An 18,815-nucleotide genomic window follows, 5' to 3' on the forward strand; every position below is an offset into this window, starting at 1 on the left:
GGAAGGAAGGAAGGAAGGAAGGAAGGAAGGAAGGAAGGAAGGAAGGAAGGAAAGAAGGAAGGAAGGAAGGAAGGAAGAAGGAAAAAAGCCAGAAGTAAACTGTGATTCAAGTGGTAGAGCACTAGCCTTGAGTAAAGCAGTTCAGGGACAGCACTCAGGCCCAGAGTTCAAGGCCCAGGACTGGAACCAAAACAAACAAACAAAAACCCAGAAACACTATTCTTTCTTTAATGATCCTACAAGAGGTAGCAGTCCACCCACTTGCTTTTTTATTTTACCTAGACAATGTCTTCCTCAGCTGGCCTGGAATTGGCTATGTAGTTGAAAGTGACATCAAACTCTTAAGATCCACCTGCCTTTACCTCCCAAGTGATGGGATAACAGGCCTTTCCTGCAATGCCCTTAGTCTACCTTTACTGAGAGCACTATGCCGGTTTCCATTACTAGTTAAAAAAAAAAAAATCCTCCTTCCTCAACCTTCTGTCAACAATGACAGCCTTATTAGCCTATAGTGCCTAAAACATAAGGGTTACTAAGCAAAGTTAGCTGCCTTGAACTGAATTAAAAAACAAAAACAACCGGTGTCTGTGGCTCATGCCTGTAATCCTAGCTACTCAGGAGGCTGAGATCTGAGGATCATGGTTCAAAGCCAGCCCGGGCAGGAAAGTCTGTGAAACTCTTATCTCCAATAAACACTCAGAAAATCAGAAGTGGCGCTGTAGCTCAATTGATAGAGCACTCGCCTTGAGCTGAAGAGCTGAGGGACAGCGCTCAGGCCTCGAGCTCAAGCCCCATAACCGACAAAAAAAGAAAACAAAAACAAACCCAACTAATTTTTTCCAGCTAGATTATTAACATAGTTATTCCAAAAATCAGAAGTAAATGTTGTATATTCTTTCATACAGATAAAACTAAAGCCCTTTTACTTTTTCTACAATGAACAAGAATTAATCAAATATTTTTTATTTTTTATTTATTTATTTATTTTATTTTATTTTTTTGGGGGGGGGTCTGGTCGTGGGGCCTGAACTCTGGGCCTGGGTGCTGTCCCTCAGCTCTTCAGCTCAAGGTTAGCGCTCTACCACTTGAGCCACAGCGCCACTTCCGGCTTTTTTTCTTTTTGCTTATGTGGTGCTGAGGAATCGAACCCAGGGCCTTATGCATGCAAGGCAAGCACTCTACCACTGAGCCACCTTCCCAGCCCCTCAAATAATTTTTAAAACCCTATATATTCATAGATGGAATCACTACATATGGAATAAAAAGTCAAGTAGTTGTTAACTGTATAGACAGAATGTGATAAATTTTGAGAAAATAAACAAGTTCGGTGTGGCGAAGCAAACCTGTAATCCTAAGACTTGGGAGATTAGTCAGAAGGAACATGAGTTACAAGCAAGTCTTGGCTATCAGCAAGGTCTTGTCTCAAAATAAAACTCAGGGAAGAAATAAATGCTTGAATCATTTTCAATCATTTTTTGTTGTGCCTGGTAAGTTTCTGGTGTGAATCTGAGCTCTGGCAGCATATGAGTGTGTGGGGAACACATACACCGTCAAAGCAAAGGCTAGGATCACTGAGCAGTGCATGACAACACACTAAGAGGACACAGAAGAGGCAGGACACTCTCTGGAAGAAGGAATGATTGAGCTAAGTTTAGGGGGGAAGGAATCTGCCAAGTGAAAGGAAGATAAGAGGCATAGACGGGAGAAGAGGAGGAGGAAGAAGGAATATTAGGTAGACAAATCAAATGGGAAATAAATTGTGTTTTGGTGTACAAATTAATGACAGATTTGGGAAACATGTTTATTTAACACATGTTGACACTTCCAAAGACACACAGGCAACTTTCTAAAAAGTAATAATTAGCCAAGTAAGCAGTTTTTGCCTATTTATAAGTAGAAGCAGTTAGCTCTATTCTGAAAATGCTTTCTAATTAAATGTTGACCTTCAATTATCAAGGCAATACACAGTGCTAGAAGCATTACAGAGACTATTCTTGGCATGAGCACTTGGAATACCAGTGCATCAAGAAAGAAATCGGGGGAAGAAAAAAAAAAGAAAGAAAGAAAGAAATAGAAGCGGGCACTAGTGCCTGTAATACTAGTTACTTGGGAGGCTGAGATCTAAGGATTGTGGTTTGAAGCCAGTCTGGACAAGGAAGTCCATGAGACTCTTTAAAAAAAACAAACAAACAACTTTTGTTGTTATTATAAATGTTATGCACAGAGGGATTATAGTCAGGAAAAAGAGTACATTTCTTTTTGGACAATGTCATTATGAAACTTTTTTTTTTTTTTGGTCAGTCATGGGGCCTGAACCCTGGGCCTGGGCGCTGTCCCTCAGCAATTCAGCTCAAGGCTAGAGCTCCACCACTTGAGCCACAGTACCACTTCCGGCTTTTTCTGCTTATGTGGTGCTGAGGAATCGAACCCAGGGCCTCATGCATGCAAGACAAGTGCTCTACCACTGAGCCACCTTCACAGCCCAAGACACTCTTATATCTAATAAACTACTCAGAAAAAGCCAGAAGTGATACTGTGGCTCAAGTGGTAGACTGCTAACTTTGAAAAAAAAATAATCTCAGGGACAGTGCCCAGGCCCTGAGTTCAAGCTCCAGGACCAGCACATACACAAAAAAAAGAATGCAGTTGACAGTTAATAAGTTTAGTGACAGTGGGTGCCAGTGGCTCACGCCTGTAATCCTAGTTACTCAGGAAGCTGAGATCTGAGGATCACAGTTAAAGCCAGCCTGGGCAGTAAAGTCTGTGAGACTCTTATCTCCAGTTAACCACCACAAAACCAGAAGTGGTGTTGTAGCTCAAATGGTAGAGCACTAGCCTTGAGCACAGAGGCTCAGGGACAGTGCCCAGGCCCAGAGTTCAAGACACACAATCAACAAAAATAAATAAGTTTAGTAACTCCTAAATAACAGACTCTTACCTTACCCTCATTATGTCCTATGTGTATGTGTGCGTGTGTGTGTGCATATCTCCTGGGACTTGAATTAGGGCCTGGGTGCTGTTCTTGAGCTTTTGTGCTTAAGGTTAGCACTTTACCACTGGAGCCACAGCTCCACTTTTGGCTTTTTTGGTAGTTTCCTGCACAAGATGCTTTTAAAAAACTGTGATCCTGGGGGGGAATTGGGGGGGCAGGTGTGATGGGAAGGGATGGGAAGGGAAACAAAGGAGGAGGCAACAATGCTTGATAAGAAATGTACTAATGGCACTGGGAAGGTGGCTCAGTGGTAGAGCACTTGCCTTGCATGCATGCGGCTCTGGGTTCAATTCTTCAGCACTACATAAGCAGAAAAAGCCAGAAGTAGGACTGAGGCTAAAGTGGTAGAGCCCTGGTCTACAGCTGAAGAGCTGGGGGACAGCCCTGGTCTACAGCTGAAGAGCTGGGGGACAGTGTCCAGACCCAGAGTTCAGGCCCCACAACTGGCAAAAAAATAAAAGAAAAAAAGAAAAAGAAATGTACTCATTACCTTGCCCATGTAATTGTAACCCTTCTGTACGGTATTTTCACAATTAAAAAAACAAAAAACAAAAAAAACTATGATCCTTAGATCTTAGCCACCTGAGTAGCTAGGATGACACACATGAGCCACCAATTCCCAGCTTGATAGCTTGCTTTTTATTTCCCACTATATGAACTGGGGCTAAGGCAAGACAGATCTAGTCTACCAATGTGCTTAATTCCATTAACAGACTGATATGATCAAAGCCTACTAGTTAGTAGTCAGGATATAAAAACCAGCAGAAAAGGGGCTGGAAAGTTGGCTCAGTGGAAGAGTGCTTGCCTCGTATGCCTGAGGCCCTGGGTTTGATTCTTCAGAACCACATAAGCAGAAAAAAACTGGAAGTGGCACTGTGGCTCAAGTGGTAGGGTGCTAGCCTTGAGCTGAAGAGCTGAGGGATAGTGCCCAGGTCTAGAGTTCAGCACCCACCACAGACAAAACAAAAACAAAAACATAAAGTTACCAAGTTTACCTAACAAAAGTAAGCCTGTATGTCTGTCTCTTCCTTTCTTAGGCAGATCTATCATCACCTCGCTTCAAACAGCCACTCTCATTTTCTCAAGGTTTATAACTCATTTCCCTCCCATTGTCTCCTATTGACTCCTAAACAAAGTATGATTTCATCCATAAATACTTTTCAAATGACTGAACAAATAAAACACTGATGACTACCTCTCTTCCTCTGTGAAGCCATTTCTAACCACACAGACAGAAACTATTTCTTCCCTTTACTCTACTGCCATATCTGCCAAGACAAACCTATTTGCTAACCTAAGTTTCCACAAAGACAGATCTTAGCCCTGGTCTAACTCACAACATGAAAGAAATGACTGCATTCTGCTGCACCTTTGAATATTTTCTACATATTATCTTATAAAAAAGCAAGTATTTATATGTTGATTGGATGATTTAATGAAAGGCTTATGTTATGATATTAAAAAAAGACCAGGTAAACAGTTGAGGTTAAATTTATCATCTACATCTTAGAAAATGGACAAACATAATAGCTTTTAAAATTATGTAATTGGGCTTGGCACTGGTGGCTCATGTCTATAATTGCAGCTACTTAGGAGGCTGAGATCTGAAGATCAGGGTTCAAAGCCAGCCCTAGGCAGAAAAGAGTCTCATCTCCAGTTACCCACCACCAAAAGCTGTATGTGGAGTTGTGGCTCAAGTGGTAAAGTGCCAGCCTGGAGAAAAAAAAGACTAGTGATCCTATCCAAACCCTGAGTTTAAGCCTCAGTACTGGCATGTGTCCAGTACTGGTGCACACATGCACATGTGCAAACACACACACACACGCACACATACAACTGATGTACTTGGGATAGTTCCTAAGTTCAAAGTACATGTTCCATGTGCAAACACACATACACACACACACACACACACACACACGCACACACAACTGATGTACTTGGGATAGTTCCTAAGTTCAAAGTACATGTTCCAGGTTATATCTAGGATTTTCTTTCACTACCTTCCCTCTTAAAACTTTTCATTTGAGATCTAAAACACAAATGATCCTTAGGAAAGAAAAAGCAGAGAACTTTTAAACCAAGAACTGTCTTGTTAATCTTTAACTTTATGTAGTTGATGTATACTAACTGTTTAGAGAATATCTGTTCAATGAGCATGTTTGTGGTATTTTTACTACTACCTTCCACAATTTCTTCAGAGTCATCCACAAAAAATTCCTTTAGGGGAGGCCTTTTGGGTCGTTTCAGAGTATTGAGAAGCTGCTGGATTTTTGTGGATACTCTGCTATTGACAGGAACACCTATAAGGGAAAAAATTATAAATTCAGTTAAAATTTACTTTGACTTAAAGGACATTTTAGCTCTTCAATTCTTTTTTTTGGGTGGGCCATGGGGCTTGAACTCCAGGCCTGGACACTGTCCCTGAGCTCTTCAGCTCAAGGCTAGCACTCTCCCACTTGAGCCACAGCATCACTTCCAGTTTTCTGGTGGTTAATTGGAGAAAAGAGTCTCACAGACTTTCCTGCATGGGCTGGCTTTGAACCATGACCCTCAGATCTCAGCCTCCTGATTAGCTAGGATTACAGGCGTGAGATACTGGAGCCTCCATTCTTTTAGGAACTTTCTTTCCTAATGATGTTTGGCCTTTGTCCACAGACTTGTTCTAATTCAACTGCCAAATAGTAACAAATATGTAAGTTACAAATTTGATGACAAAAGAGAACAAAGGGTGTTAATGGTTTCAACTAAGTTCCCCTTCCTCTTCTAACATAACTTCCCCCTCTCCCCACTAGTTGTTAGGCTTGAACTCAGGGCCTGGGCTGTATCTCTGAGCTGTTTTGCTCAAGGCTACCACTTTGAATCACAGCTTCACTTCTGGTTTTCTGGTAGTTAATTGGAGATAAGAGTCTCAGGGACTTTCCGGCCCAGGCTGGCTTTGAACCTTATGAGTAGCTAGGATTACAGGTGTGAGCCACCAGAACCCAAGTTCTTGTAGCATTCTTTTTTTTCTTTTTTCTTTTCTTTCTTTTTTTTGTGATTGTGGGTCTTGAACTCTGGGCCTGGGCAGTGTCCCTCAGTTCTTCAGCTCAAGGCTAGTGTTCTAACACTTGAGTCACAGCACCACTTCTGGTTTTCTAAGTGGTTTCCCTGGGTTTGATTCCTTAGTACCACATAAGCAGAAAAGGCCAGAAGTGATGCTGTGGCTCAAGTGGTAGAGTGTTAGCCTTGAGCTGAAGAGCTGAGGGGCAGTGCTGAGGCCCAGAGTTCAGACCCTACAATCGACCAAAAAAAAAAAAAAAAAAGTCGCTCAGACTTTCTTGCCCGGGCTAGCTTTGAACCTCAATACTCAGATCTCAGCCTCCTAAGTAGCTAGGATTACAGGTATAAGCCACTGGCGCCAAGCTTATAAAAGAATGCTACAATAATTCTTTTCTTTATGACTCTGGTTTTGGTTCAAAGTGTCTTTTGGAAACGCTAGCTGAATGTGAACAAGTGGAGAAAGGAGCACTCAGGATGGCCTGCTCACAACTATGACCTACTTCTACAGCTACTCAATCCTTTGGCCATGAATTAGTTTCCAACTTGAAATTTTCCACTTTAATTTATACCTCTATGTAGCTACCAAAAAGAACTCCCTACCGTCCGCTGTATCCATAAGGCTGGACCTGTTGGATCCCTTGTGCATGCCTTTAACTATCCCCGAAGGGGGCAGGTCAATATTTGCTGGGCGCATTGAGGACGATGATGAGGAAGAGGAGGTAGTTGTAGTGACATCAGGGGGAGCAGAGAAATTCTCTAAGAAGGGAGAAAACAAAACTTAGAATTTTATGACAATAGCAGCAAAAATAAGAATTGCTAATTTTTCTTTTGCCAAGAAAAAAAATCTACTAGCAAGATATAAAGGGACAAATTAGAAATTAAGCCAAAGCTTTGCCAAATTATTATCAAGATGAGTAACTTTAGTAAGGTCAAATCACATAGCCACTATTTCTTAAAAAGATCATTTTCTATGCAGAAAGGTTGGTTGAATTCTAATGTGACAATAAAAATAAAATATTATTTCAAAATAGAACCAAAGTGAGCAAGATTCTGACTACTGATATTCTAAAGTATCTCAAATATAGAATGTTCTTCCTTACACACACACACACACACACACACACACACACACACACACACACACATCTTAGGAGTGGGTCAGAGTGCCCAGATTTTCAGATGGAAGAAAACCAAAATCCACTCCTAATTTTTACAAAATAAACAAGAGTGAACTGGTGCTACTTGGCAACAAGGTACTTCCTGCTCTAAGTAGAAGTCAAACAGTGACAGTATACTACTTCATGAAAGGATTTTTTTTTTGCCAGTCCTGGGGCTTTAACTCACGTCCTAGACACTGTCCCTGAACTTCTGTGGTTCAAGGTTAGCACTCTATCATTTGAGCCACAGCACCACTTCCAGTTTTTTTCTGCTTATGTGGTACTGAGGAATCAAACTCAGGGCTTCATGCATGCTACACAAGCTCTCTACCACTAAGCCACATTCCCAGCCTATGAAAGGATTCTTAACACAGAAAATGGGAATACTGTAAGTTGGAAGAGACCTATTCAATAGGGTTATGTTGCCAAAAACTTAATCAATTTTGGAGTAAAGTTTCTATGCTCCAAAGTTCTGTAATTAGTAGTTTGATAGCTGTTGAAGTTTGTACTACACTAGCACAAGTACAGTTCAGTATACCTTTCCATAGCATAACATGATAACAAATGCATTTAAAAAGGGAGAAGCAAGGGAAAGAAATAGGAATATGATGGAGTGGGTAAATATGATCAAAATGTACTGTGTGCAAGTGTAGAAATATCACAATGAATCCCTTTTATATTACAAGTATACATACACTAATTAAAAATGTTTTTAATATAGAGTATTTTTACTTATCCTAGCAACTCAATTTACAGAAATACACCCAAAGGTAATAAACAAATACACACTATTGTAATCTATTGTATGCTGAAGTATGTTCATTCCCATAGACAGAAAACTTTTTTTCCCCCCAGTCCTGGGGCTTAAACTTGGGGCCTGAGCGATACCCTTGAGCCTCTTTGTGCTCAAAGGTAGGGCTCTACCACTTGAGCCACAGCACTACTTCCAGCTTTTTCTGAGTAGTTTATTGGAGATGAGAGTTTCATGGACTTTTCTGCCCAAGCTGGTTTTGAACTGTGATCCTTAGATCTTAGCTTCTTTAGTAGCTAGGATTATAGGAGTGAGCCACTAGCACCTAGTTAGGTACTCTTTATTTAAGTGTCCTAAACAGGGGAATGGCTAAATAAAGCAAGCATAGAAAGACAATGGCATACTTTAAAAGCATAAAAAAATAATCATAGTGATATGAAAGATGTTTGTGGTAAGCTACTAAAAAAAGCAGTTAATGAGCATTATGTGTATGACAATTTTTGTAAAATTAAAATGAAAGCCCTACCTATTCATATATAAATAAAATCTAGATCATACATTAAGTGTTATCCATAAGGGGATTATAGATTTTTTTTAAATTTCTCTTTTACCTAAGCTTTTGAATTTTCCTATTGGGAACATGAATTACTTCTGCTAGCAAACAACTGTAAAGCAATAATATTGAATCCTAGATGTGGTGACTCACACCTATAACAATGGCTAATTAGTAGTCAGATATCAGTAGGATTGTGGTTTGAGGCCAGCCTGATTAAAAAGTTCCTGTGACTTCACCTTGATCCACAAGCTGAGCAGGGTAATACAAGCTATGAGGGAGGTATAGGTTGGAGGGTCATGGCCTTAGGCTAGCCCCAAACAAAAACGCAGGACCTGATCCAAAATGTAATTAAAGCAAAAAAGGGCTGAGTGTGGTTCCATCAGTAGATGCCTGCCTAGAAAGCATGAGGTTGAGTTCAGATCTTAGTACCAGGTTGTTAGAATAGTTTTTGTAACTGAACCAGTAGTAACTTTTTACAGTGTCATAGAAGCAACAGAAAAAAAAAAAAAATGTGACCACAGAAATTACCCTGTAACAAAAATCCAGACAGTTTTTTTGTTTCTGTTTTTGCTTTTTTACTTTTTTTGCCACCAGTGGAAGGCCTCTCTTTTAAACAAACATAGAAATCAAACCTCAGGGACCCTGGCTCTGGTGCTTACCCTCCAAGAAAGAAGAAGCAGTGAACATGCATCTGTATGCAGCTGCTCTGGAGGGGCAGTGGATTACACAGTGGAGAGCTGTAGTCACTGGCTATCCGTGGTTTTCTATTTGGGCAATCACAGGGTTAACTATTTCCTTTTAAAATTATGAATTTGAATGGAGACTTTTCCTACTTGTTCTTTTCAGAAATCAAAGTTATTAAAGTGATAAATAAAAGACACCAAAATATGACTGATTGTCCAGAAAAAAAGGGAAAGACATCACAGACACATAACATTAACATATATTACTTACTGCAATTTGTACCAACCAATTAAACCAAAGCAGAGATCTATTATCTTTATCTGCAGATATCACAACTCTTTTAAAAAAATTACATAAAAACATAAAGCAGAGCCAAGCAAAAGCTACACTCCATACAGTAGCACTCAGGCAGCCAGCAGCTCCCAGAGTACTAATGTCCTCAGCCTGCACACTCTGGAGGCAGCAATACCATAGCAGCAAGGAGAATAAATCCAGCCTTTAGGCTAAAGACAAAAAGGTTTCACTCATATTGGAAAATGTAGAATTTGCTCAGGTTTAATAATTTTTGACAGAATATAGATAAACATCATGGGAATACGTAAGATGTTACATATGTTAGCTCTTTTAATGTATGAAATGGTTTTCTGCTGCTGGAACAAACCTCTCCTAAGACTGGTGTTATGTCTTGCAGCTTGAGTATTGCTTATGGAAACAAATATGGCTTCAGGTGGACAGCCCTCTGCATGAATAATGTAGATGGTCCCTACTATTCCTGTAGCAAATGTATTGCTGGTGTTTCCTTCTTTACCTCATTAACAGTTCTCTCTTGATTATATTTTTTGCAGGCCACATTGAAAACCCTAACACAATCATAAACTGTTTCCTGGATACTGGGTGCCAAATAGAATATAATTTGGGTTTCTTGGGTAGATCCAGCTCCTACCTATTCGAGTATTGGCAAATACATCAGCTAGAGACCCACTGGTTCCTTTGACCTCTCCGTGGGACAGCGTAGAAGATGCGGATGAAGAAGTGGACGATCCCTGAATTGAACGGTTGATCCAGGACTCGGCATTCTGTAAGCTCTGTTGCAAGGCAGCAGAGAGCGCAGCTTGGCGTCTCAGAGAGCCTTCATCCTCAGAGGCCGAAGACGTGTCTGTGTGGAATTAGAAAAAAAGAAGTTCTCCATCCTGCCTACAACAGAGACTTTTCATTCTTGTTCATTGATCACACATTCGATGTTGACACCAGCAAAACATTAGCATTCTCAAGTTAGATTAATAGGTGGAGTTTTGTTTTTTTTTGAAACCTCAGGAAAGATCTAGGGGTTAAAACCTGTAAAATAGAACAGACTAACTTTGAAGGTCATTTTAAATTGTTTTCTTTTAAAAACATGTTTAACTTTGCTATTTTCCTGTTCTGAGCTTAAAAATTAATGCATAAATTCTTCTGGTTTATCCACTTATGTTCAAATAAAATTGAAGTGCAAAAATATGTTATCTCCCTGGGTCTCTTAATGAGAGAACCTAACCAGCTTTCATACTAATTCATACTAATTTTTACAAGTCTTTGTTAATACTAACTTTTTAAAAAAAAAATCAGATAGAGAGAAATAAAAACTTAACTCTTATTAAAAGTGTATGTACTAGGGGGAGTATGAGGAAAAGTGGGAGAAAAACAAGGGAGCAGGTAACAATGTTCAATAAGATATGCCCACTACCTTATTATGTAACTGTAACCCCTCTGTACAATACCTAGATAATTATAAATATAAAAAAATCAGTGAGCCAATGAAAGGAAAAGATAGAAGCCAAATATAGTTCCCAATATCAAATGTAAAAAAAAAGTATATGTGCCAAATAGTGGACTAGGGGATGGGGAACTGAGGTGGGGATAAGACACTGGCTACAGGCCCTCATTGAGTTCAATAGAAAAGCAGCTGGCCAGTTGTGTGGCATAAGTTTTCCTAATAAGACAGGGGAGTGCAAAACATCTGGATTTCCTCTTGTTTCTCAGTCAGAAAACTGTGAGAAATTCACTGATGCCTGTATTTAGCCTGGCTCTGACATCAGGAAAATAAGGCCTAAAGTAGAAAAGCATGCTTGACAAAAAAGAAAAAAAATTCAACCAAATCTAAGGAAGCAAAGGCTGAGGGAGAAAGAAGTCTGGAACTAAGCTTAGAGGGCATAAAGTTAAAGGGGCATTGGTCTGATGTGGGACAAGCCCTTCTAAATGATTGGGGGTGACTATAATTTGTGATCTTTAGAACGAATTTATTTATTTATTAGTTCTTATTTGTTTTTGTGGTGCTGGAGATTGAACCCAAGGCCTTGATCATGCAAGGCAAGTACTCTATTACTGAGACACATTCCTAGTCCCATTTAACTTTTTTTTTTTTAAATTGAAATCAGGAGGATGAAATCTAAGGACTGAAGTTCAAAGGCAGCTTGGAGAGACAAATTCTCCAGATTTTTCTTATCTTTAAATAACTAGCAAAAGGCAGGAACTGGAAGCATGGCTCAAGCAGTAGAGTACCAGCAGTGAGCAAAATAGCTGAGAGAAGAATATAAGACTCTATGTTCAAATCTCAGAACTAGTAGGGAAAAAAAGTGAAAGTTTTGTGATTAGTTCTGCAGAAAACTTTTCTCTAACACAGGAGACTGTTGACCCATGTCAACTGTCAAAGAACCAGAGAAATAGGGCTGAAAAAACTATTAATAGCCCACCTTGGGAGTCAAGCACAAAACACAATCTAGAAGTCTAATTCTATAGGCCCAAACAAAACAGTTAAAATAATGATATATATGCAAATATATATTATTACTTATTTTACTTATTTGGGTTGGTTATCCGACTTGAACTTTCAGGGCCTGGGTGCTGTCCTGAGCTTTTCTACTCAAGGCTAGTACTCTACCACGTTGAGCCACAGCACCACTTCCAGTTTTCTACAGGTTAACTGGAGAGAAAAGTCTCATGGACTTTCTTGCCCAGGCTGGCTTTGAACCTTGATTCTCAGATCAAAGCCTCCTGAGTAGCTAGGATTACAGGCATTAGCCACCAGAACCCAGCATTATTAATATTTTTATTGCTCTGTACTATCACAAATTATTACTTCATAGGCCTGAGATATGGGCACCCAGCTAAGATGTGCCTTTAAAAAAATAGTACTTAACTATAAAATGTGCTGGAAAATATATCAGGTCCAAAAGATTATGAGATGTGTGAGTGCTTAAGACAGTGTATTCTCTAAAATGGCTTGCAGTCATAGTATAGGAGACATACATGCTCAAGGACTAGAGCACACGTGCTGAGAAATGGGGTGAGCAACAAGTTCCACAGGAGTGAAACCTTAGTCCATATAAATAGAGCAAACACTGTGAGGAGTTATAGAGGGAGAAAAGAGAGGGCAGGGAGAATTAATGACTTGTTCAAATGGATAAAGCAAGGAGATGTTTCCTTAAAAGGGAAATAATGAAAAAGGAGGTGCTAAGCTGGGCATGGTGACACTCACCTATAATCCTAGCTACTTGGGAGGCAGGACAGTGGTTTGAGGTGGGATAGGGCAAAGTTGGCAAGGCCTTATCTCAAGAACAAAGCTGGGGCTAAGAAAGTGGCTCAGTGTACAGTGCTTGCCTTGCATGGGTTGGATTCCTCAGTACCACATAAGCAGAAAAAGACGGAAGTGGTGCTGTGGCTCTAGTGGTACAGTGCTAGCCTTGAGCTGAAGAGCTGAGGGACAGTGCCCAGGCCCCACGACCGACCAAAAACAGAAAAGGAATAAAGCTGAAGGCGCATGCTTGTGGGCCCAGCTATTTTCCAGAAGCAGAGATAGAAGAGCTTGATCTGAATCTGGCCTAGGCAAAAGCAAGGGCCCTATCTAAGAAACAAAAGAACTAGGGACACAGCTAGTTAGTAGAGTGCTTTTCTAGCAAATACATGGCTCTGAGTTCAATCCCAATACTGGAAAAAGAGGGCAGGGTTCTTAAAAGAAAATACAGAAAAAGAACAGTAACTATATCTGTAACTATTTAAAGAAAGCATTTTGTATATTTTCCAGACAATATTCCAGTATTTCAACTGTTCCTTAGGAGGAAAAGTCTTACCTTTGTAGATATAAAAAAGAAGGGGGGGGCACAATGGGGCAGGTTAATTGAATACCAAGAAAAAAGTATTTTCAGGGTAATACATCTCAGAATCCCACAAATAAATCCTGTGGATTTATTTGCAAGCTGCCTTTATGGCAGTGTTTTAGTTTGTGTGTAAGTCGAAAATCAAAGTAATTCAATTTTTAAATTTTCTTGATTAGGTTTATGGAAAATTGGTTTCATTATGTTTCTGTAGTGGATCAATTATACAATTAGGTGTACTATTTCAGCTCAATTACCTAATTTACCTTCCATTCCTCCTCAGAGTGTTTAATGACTCACAGCTATGAAACAGCTTAGTATAGTTAGATGGCTTTGGTGTGGGTCTGTCACTTGAACTCTGGGGCCTACCACTTTATCAACTCTGTGACTAAGGGTTAAAATAATCCATTTGCTAAGATTATTTGCTTGTTTGTTCAACCAACAAAGAGACAAAGTGCTACAGTAGTTGGCAGGAATAACATGTTAATAAGCAGGAAAATACAGCCCCTACTCTCATAGGGTCTGGACTGTAAATAGGTATTCATCTAGGGTGGGCAGAGAGCAGCAATAGGAAGAGAGGAATAGTATGTGAGGGAGCCTGGCGAGACAGTAGACAAGGCATATATGAAATTCTTAAATAAAGTGAGACAAACCAAAGCACTGGATGCAAAACCCATAGTGATGAAAGATAAGACTGGACAAGGAGGAGGAGGCAGCACAGGGTTGCTAAGGGCCATGCTAAACAAGTCTATTTTCATCATAACTACAGTGGGAGGCCATGAAAGAGCGCACACAGTAGCCCCAGCACACAGCAGATGGCCAATTAAAATCAGCTTCCCTTTTTTCCTAGGAGAATGGTTTAAAGGCCGTTTCTTTTTGATTTGTAACAGTAGCTGAAATTTGCCTTAGGAATAATTTAAATAACTAGTTCTTTCATAAGAACATGAAGGTAAAGATGATAGCAATGGGCTGAAAATTGCAGCAGAAAAATATACAATGATAATCATGCAACTTGAGAGTTTGTGGTTGCTATATATAACTCTTCCTTGAGCAAGCTCAGACACAAAACTGGCTGGTCAAGACTTCAAGATGATTATGTGTTAAGTTCACACAAAATGTAAGCCTTGAAACTACATATTTTTTCTTTTCTTTTTTGAGACAAAGTCTCATGATGTAGCTCAGGCTGGCTTGGAACTTAGGATCCTCTGTCTCAGCCTCTTGAGTGCACTATATCCTTCTGGAGCTACATCTCTGTACAAAAAGAAAATAAAAATGGCATACTTTCAATATTATTATTTGGTAGCTTAGAAAAATAGGGAGGGCTAAGAAAGAGTAACAGAGGCTATAAATCTGACCATACTCATGTATGTAAATATCATAATGAAGCCCCTTTGTATGACTGATTTACACTACTTAACAAGACAAAACTCACTCAGAAAATTGCTATGATCTATAAAAATTTTGGCACAACCAGTGTTAATAGAAATACAGTTCATTTCCTACCGATTGAGCTGGTTAAATATGAACTCAAACTGTTATCCATTACAACCAAAATCTTTTCCTAAGTACTTGAATATGATAACCATGTCTACATAACAGGAAACAACTTTGAAAATACACTTTGTCTTGTAATTTACAACCTGGTATGATTTAAACACAGAATCATTTACTCCTGGTCACCAAAAGCCTACAATCTATTTGTAACCAATCAGAAAACATATGAACAATTAGCTTGTCGATATTAAGGGAAGAAAAAGTCTTAAATTTATTGTGTTCTAACAGCTAATAGTTATATGTCTTAGCCATGTGCATAGAAATGACTTTTCTTCTCAGGGGAAAGTGTCTTATTATATTAAAAACGTTAACAATTTTCTTTTTTTTTTTGTCGGTCGTGGGGCTTGAACTCTGGGCCTGGGCGCTGTCCCTCAGCTCTTCAGCTCAAGGCGAGCGCTCTACCACTTGAGCTACAGCGCCACTTCTGGTTTTCTGGTGGTTTATTGGAGATAGGAGTCTCACGGTCTTTCCTGCCCGGGCTGGCTTTGAACCACGATCCTCAGATCTCAGCCTCCTGAGTAGCTAGGATTACAGGTGTGAGCCACCAGCGCCCGGCTCCTCGTTAACAAATTTTTATAAGTACTTTCTACATATCTATACACTGTACTCTTGGATATTTAACCAAGAGAAACGAAAGCACACAGTTTACTAAAAAGACTTGTACATGAATGTTAATAGGAGCTTCATTTGTAACAACTAAAAATGAGAACATCCACAAACAAATGAATGGATAGGTAAAGTACAATGCACAAAATGTGGTGGGATTCAACTCAGCAATAAAAATGAATGAAGCACTGTTGTGCCACATATTATATGGATGAATCTCAAAAATATTTATGCCAAGTTTTAGAAACCAGACCCTTCCCTTCCACCTGCAAAAAGACAAGTAAAACAATATGATTTTATTAGGTTAAGATACTAGAAAAGCAGACTTTAAAAAAAAAAAGGCCAATGTTTACCTGGGGATGAGGGTGGGGAGAAGCAGGCGAAAGGCATTCAGAAAAAATTTAAGGGGGGCTGGGAAGATGGCTCAGTGGTAGAGCGCTTGCCTTGCATGCCTGAGGCCCTGGGCTCGATTCCTCAGCACCACATAAGCAGAAAAAGCTGGAAGTGGGGCTGAAGCTCAAATGGTAGAGCGCTAGTCTACAGCTGAAGAGCTGAAGGACAGCACCCAGGCCCAGAGTTCAGGCCCCATGACTGACAAAAAAAAAGAAAAAATTTAAGCAGGTGTGGAAATGTTCATTATCATAACCATGGTCATACTTTCATGGTATTGCTATGTCAAAACCTGGCAAAGTGTGTACTTTAAATATATGCTGTCAACAGAGGGAATGTTAGGCATTAGTGAGGCTCTGGGCTTGTACCTCAGCAACTGCCTCCCTCTCCTCCCCATACCAAAACTGTTTATGATATCAGTTTCTAACTCAATAAAGCTGGAAAGGAAAAAAAAATCTAAACAGATTTGTAAGGGTGAAAATGATGCCTGATGAAAGGCCAGTAACATCTTAAGAGTGAGTGTACACAATCTGAGGAATGTACGTTAGGCAAATCCCTGGAAGATAGTTTCTGCACTAGGCTCATACAGCTGATACCAAAATAAGGTTCAGACATTAGTTTAGAAAAACACTGAATATACACTGAAGTGACAGTATCATCCCAACAACCACTGTACAACATACTTCCTCAACTGGGAAGGTAACAGATGATTGCAAGTAGAAGCTTCAAAGAACAAATAAATGAAAAAGAAAAATACCAATAAGAGGGAGAGTATGAAGAAATAGGAGATAGGCTGCTGTCACACAGAAAAATGGCAATTTTCTCAAGCAAGGCTCTGTATGACTGAGATGTCGACATTTAAGCTTCTTTCTACCCAGGCCAGGTGACTGGTGTACTATATGCTTTAGTGTTGTTACATTGTCTCACTGGTCACCTATATACTCTCAATACAGTAAATAAATCCAAAGGACAGAAAAGGCTCAGAAGGGGGGAGGAATGAATGCTGTAGTTTTGCATTGTGTTTTTCTGTATGAATGAGTAATAGTGTTACACAAAGAACCCCTACAAAGAAAGAGCTGAGGTAATTGCCTCATGACATTGATTTCAGCACACAAAGAGAACTACATGGCAGTAATTCAAGCAGTTTAAAAGACTGAAAAAGCTACAGGCACTAAAAGGACCACAGACTGCTATCAACTTAGCAAACTGAAATTTTCCAATCCACAGCAGAAATTAGTATACACAGCACTATACAAGTTTTAGATTGAATGAGATCTTCTATTTTCGGGACTGGGAAGGGGTGGCTCAGTGGTAGAGCGCTTGCCTTGCATGCTTGAGGCCCTGGGTTCGATTCCTCAGCACCACATAAGCAAAAAGAAAAAAGCCAGAAGTGGCATTGTGGCTCAAGTGGTAGAGTGCTAGGCTTGAGCTGAAGAGCTGAGGGACAGCGCCCAGGCCCAGAGTTCAGGCCCCACGACCGGACTCCTCCCCCCGCAAAAAAGAGACAAATTCTCTTGCATGCTAGGACTTTTCCACAATTTCCAAATTATGATACTATGAATGAAGGCAGAATTTGTGATGTATTTTACTCCTTAATCCTTTTTGTTAAATCCCTCCAAAAGTCATTCTAACTATTCCTCAGTTCAGTAAATGAAACAGGTCTGTGTTGAGCACCTTGCAATAAGGGAGAGATACTGACTGGCCAGTGCATTCTCTGAGTTATCCCAGAGTGAGGTTCACACAAGCCAGCATGTGCAGAGTAAGGGCCTTGACCTGAAACGTATTCTGTGATATGTATAGGGTGACCTCTCAGCATATAAAAAGAGATGAGGAAAATATTGTGAAATGTTACATTAATTTTCCTCTGTAAATGTAGCAAATCTTTCTTAGGCCATTTTTATACTAGCCAGATGTTACTTTTTTAAACTACCAATAACAACCAATAATGTCGATTCTCTTCCATCTCTCCATCCCTTGAATGCAACAGCCTCAGTATTCTTCTTAAGTTGAGGGTTCTGAGTTATCAGTCTTAAACATACACGATATTGCCCATGTAATTGTAACTCCTCTGTATGGTATTCTCACAATTAAAAAAAAACATACACGATAAAGCCTGTCTGACACATCTGAGTTTGATAGTCAAAGCATGCTGGGAGATGCAGATATAGGCTTAAAATGCAATTGGAACAGGTAATAGCTGGTAGAGAGAAGATCTAAATTCTAATGTGAGAACAGCAAATTCTACAATCTAAAATGAAAGGTGTTTACAGAAGCCTGAAGATACAGTTCTTCCCAAATTCCCTCACTGAAGTATTTGTACTAGTCATGTAGAAATTGTTGAATTAGAGCACTGAGATCTAGTCCACATAGAAACTGTGTAAGAAAACTGTTAGGTAAAGTCCCCTCCACACTTCCTCACTGATAGCAAATTCTTCTACTTGACAATACAGATGTCCCTAGTAGCACCTCAAGGTTTCTCAGATACTATTCAGCAATTCCCATAATGGAATATAAAGGGACAGGAAACCAATACTCCGCTCTGTAAAATCCAAGTCTTCACAGAAAAGACTGTACCTTTGTAATCACAAAATTATTAAAATACATAACATGATCAAGAACACATATGTCTATATACATCTTCAAGTCAAGGGATGGAGAAAGACAAAGAGTGTTTAGGAATACAGAGTCCTGCTGGGTGCTGGTGGCTCATGCCTATATTCCTAGCTACTCAGGAAGCTGTGCTCTGAGAATCTTGGTTTGACAGACCAGGCAAGAAGGTCAGTGAGACTCTTATCTGTAATTAACCACCAAAAAGTCCAAAGTGGAGGTATGGTTCAAATAGTAGAGCACTAGCCTTAAGCATAAAAGCTAGGGACAGTGCCCAGGCCCTGAGTTCAAGTCCCAGTAATAGAAGAAGACGAAGGAAGGAAGGAAGGAAGGAAGGAAGGAAGGAAGG

At 39.8% G+C, this 18,815-nt stretch overlaps 1 protein-coding gene across 1 annotated transcript in view; it reads right to left on the minus strand.

The window, feature by feature from the left end:
• The window catches only part of Dip2b (DIP2 disco-interacting protein 2 homolog B (Drosophila)), a 130,413-nt gene that overhangs the window by 75,047 nt on the left and 36,551 nt on the right, over nt 1-18,815 (minus strand). Inside the window, exons 5-7 of the mRNA XM_013018690.1 lie at nt 10,126-10,338; nt 6,635-6,790; nt 5,176-5,295 (exon numbers count right to left, since the gene is read on the minus strand). Coding sequence (XP_012874144.1) covers nt 5,176-5,295; nt 6,635-6,790; nt 10,126-10,338 — 489 coding nt within the window. The remainder of the gene's footprint in view (nt 1-5,175; nt 5,296-6,634; nt 6,791-10,125; nt 10,339-18,815) is intronic.

The sequence above is a fragment of the Dipodomys ordii genome, unplaced genomic scaffold (genome assembly GCF_000151885.1).
Source record: "Dipodomys ordii isolate 6190 unplaced genomic scaffold, Dord_2.0 Scaffold42, whole genome shotgun sequence".
NCBI classification, from domain to species: Eukaryota; Metazoa; Chordata; class Mammalia; order Rodentia; family Heteromyidae; genus Dipodomys; species Dipodomys ordii.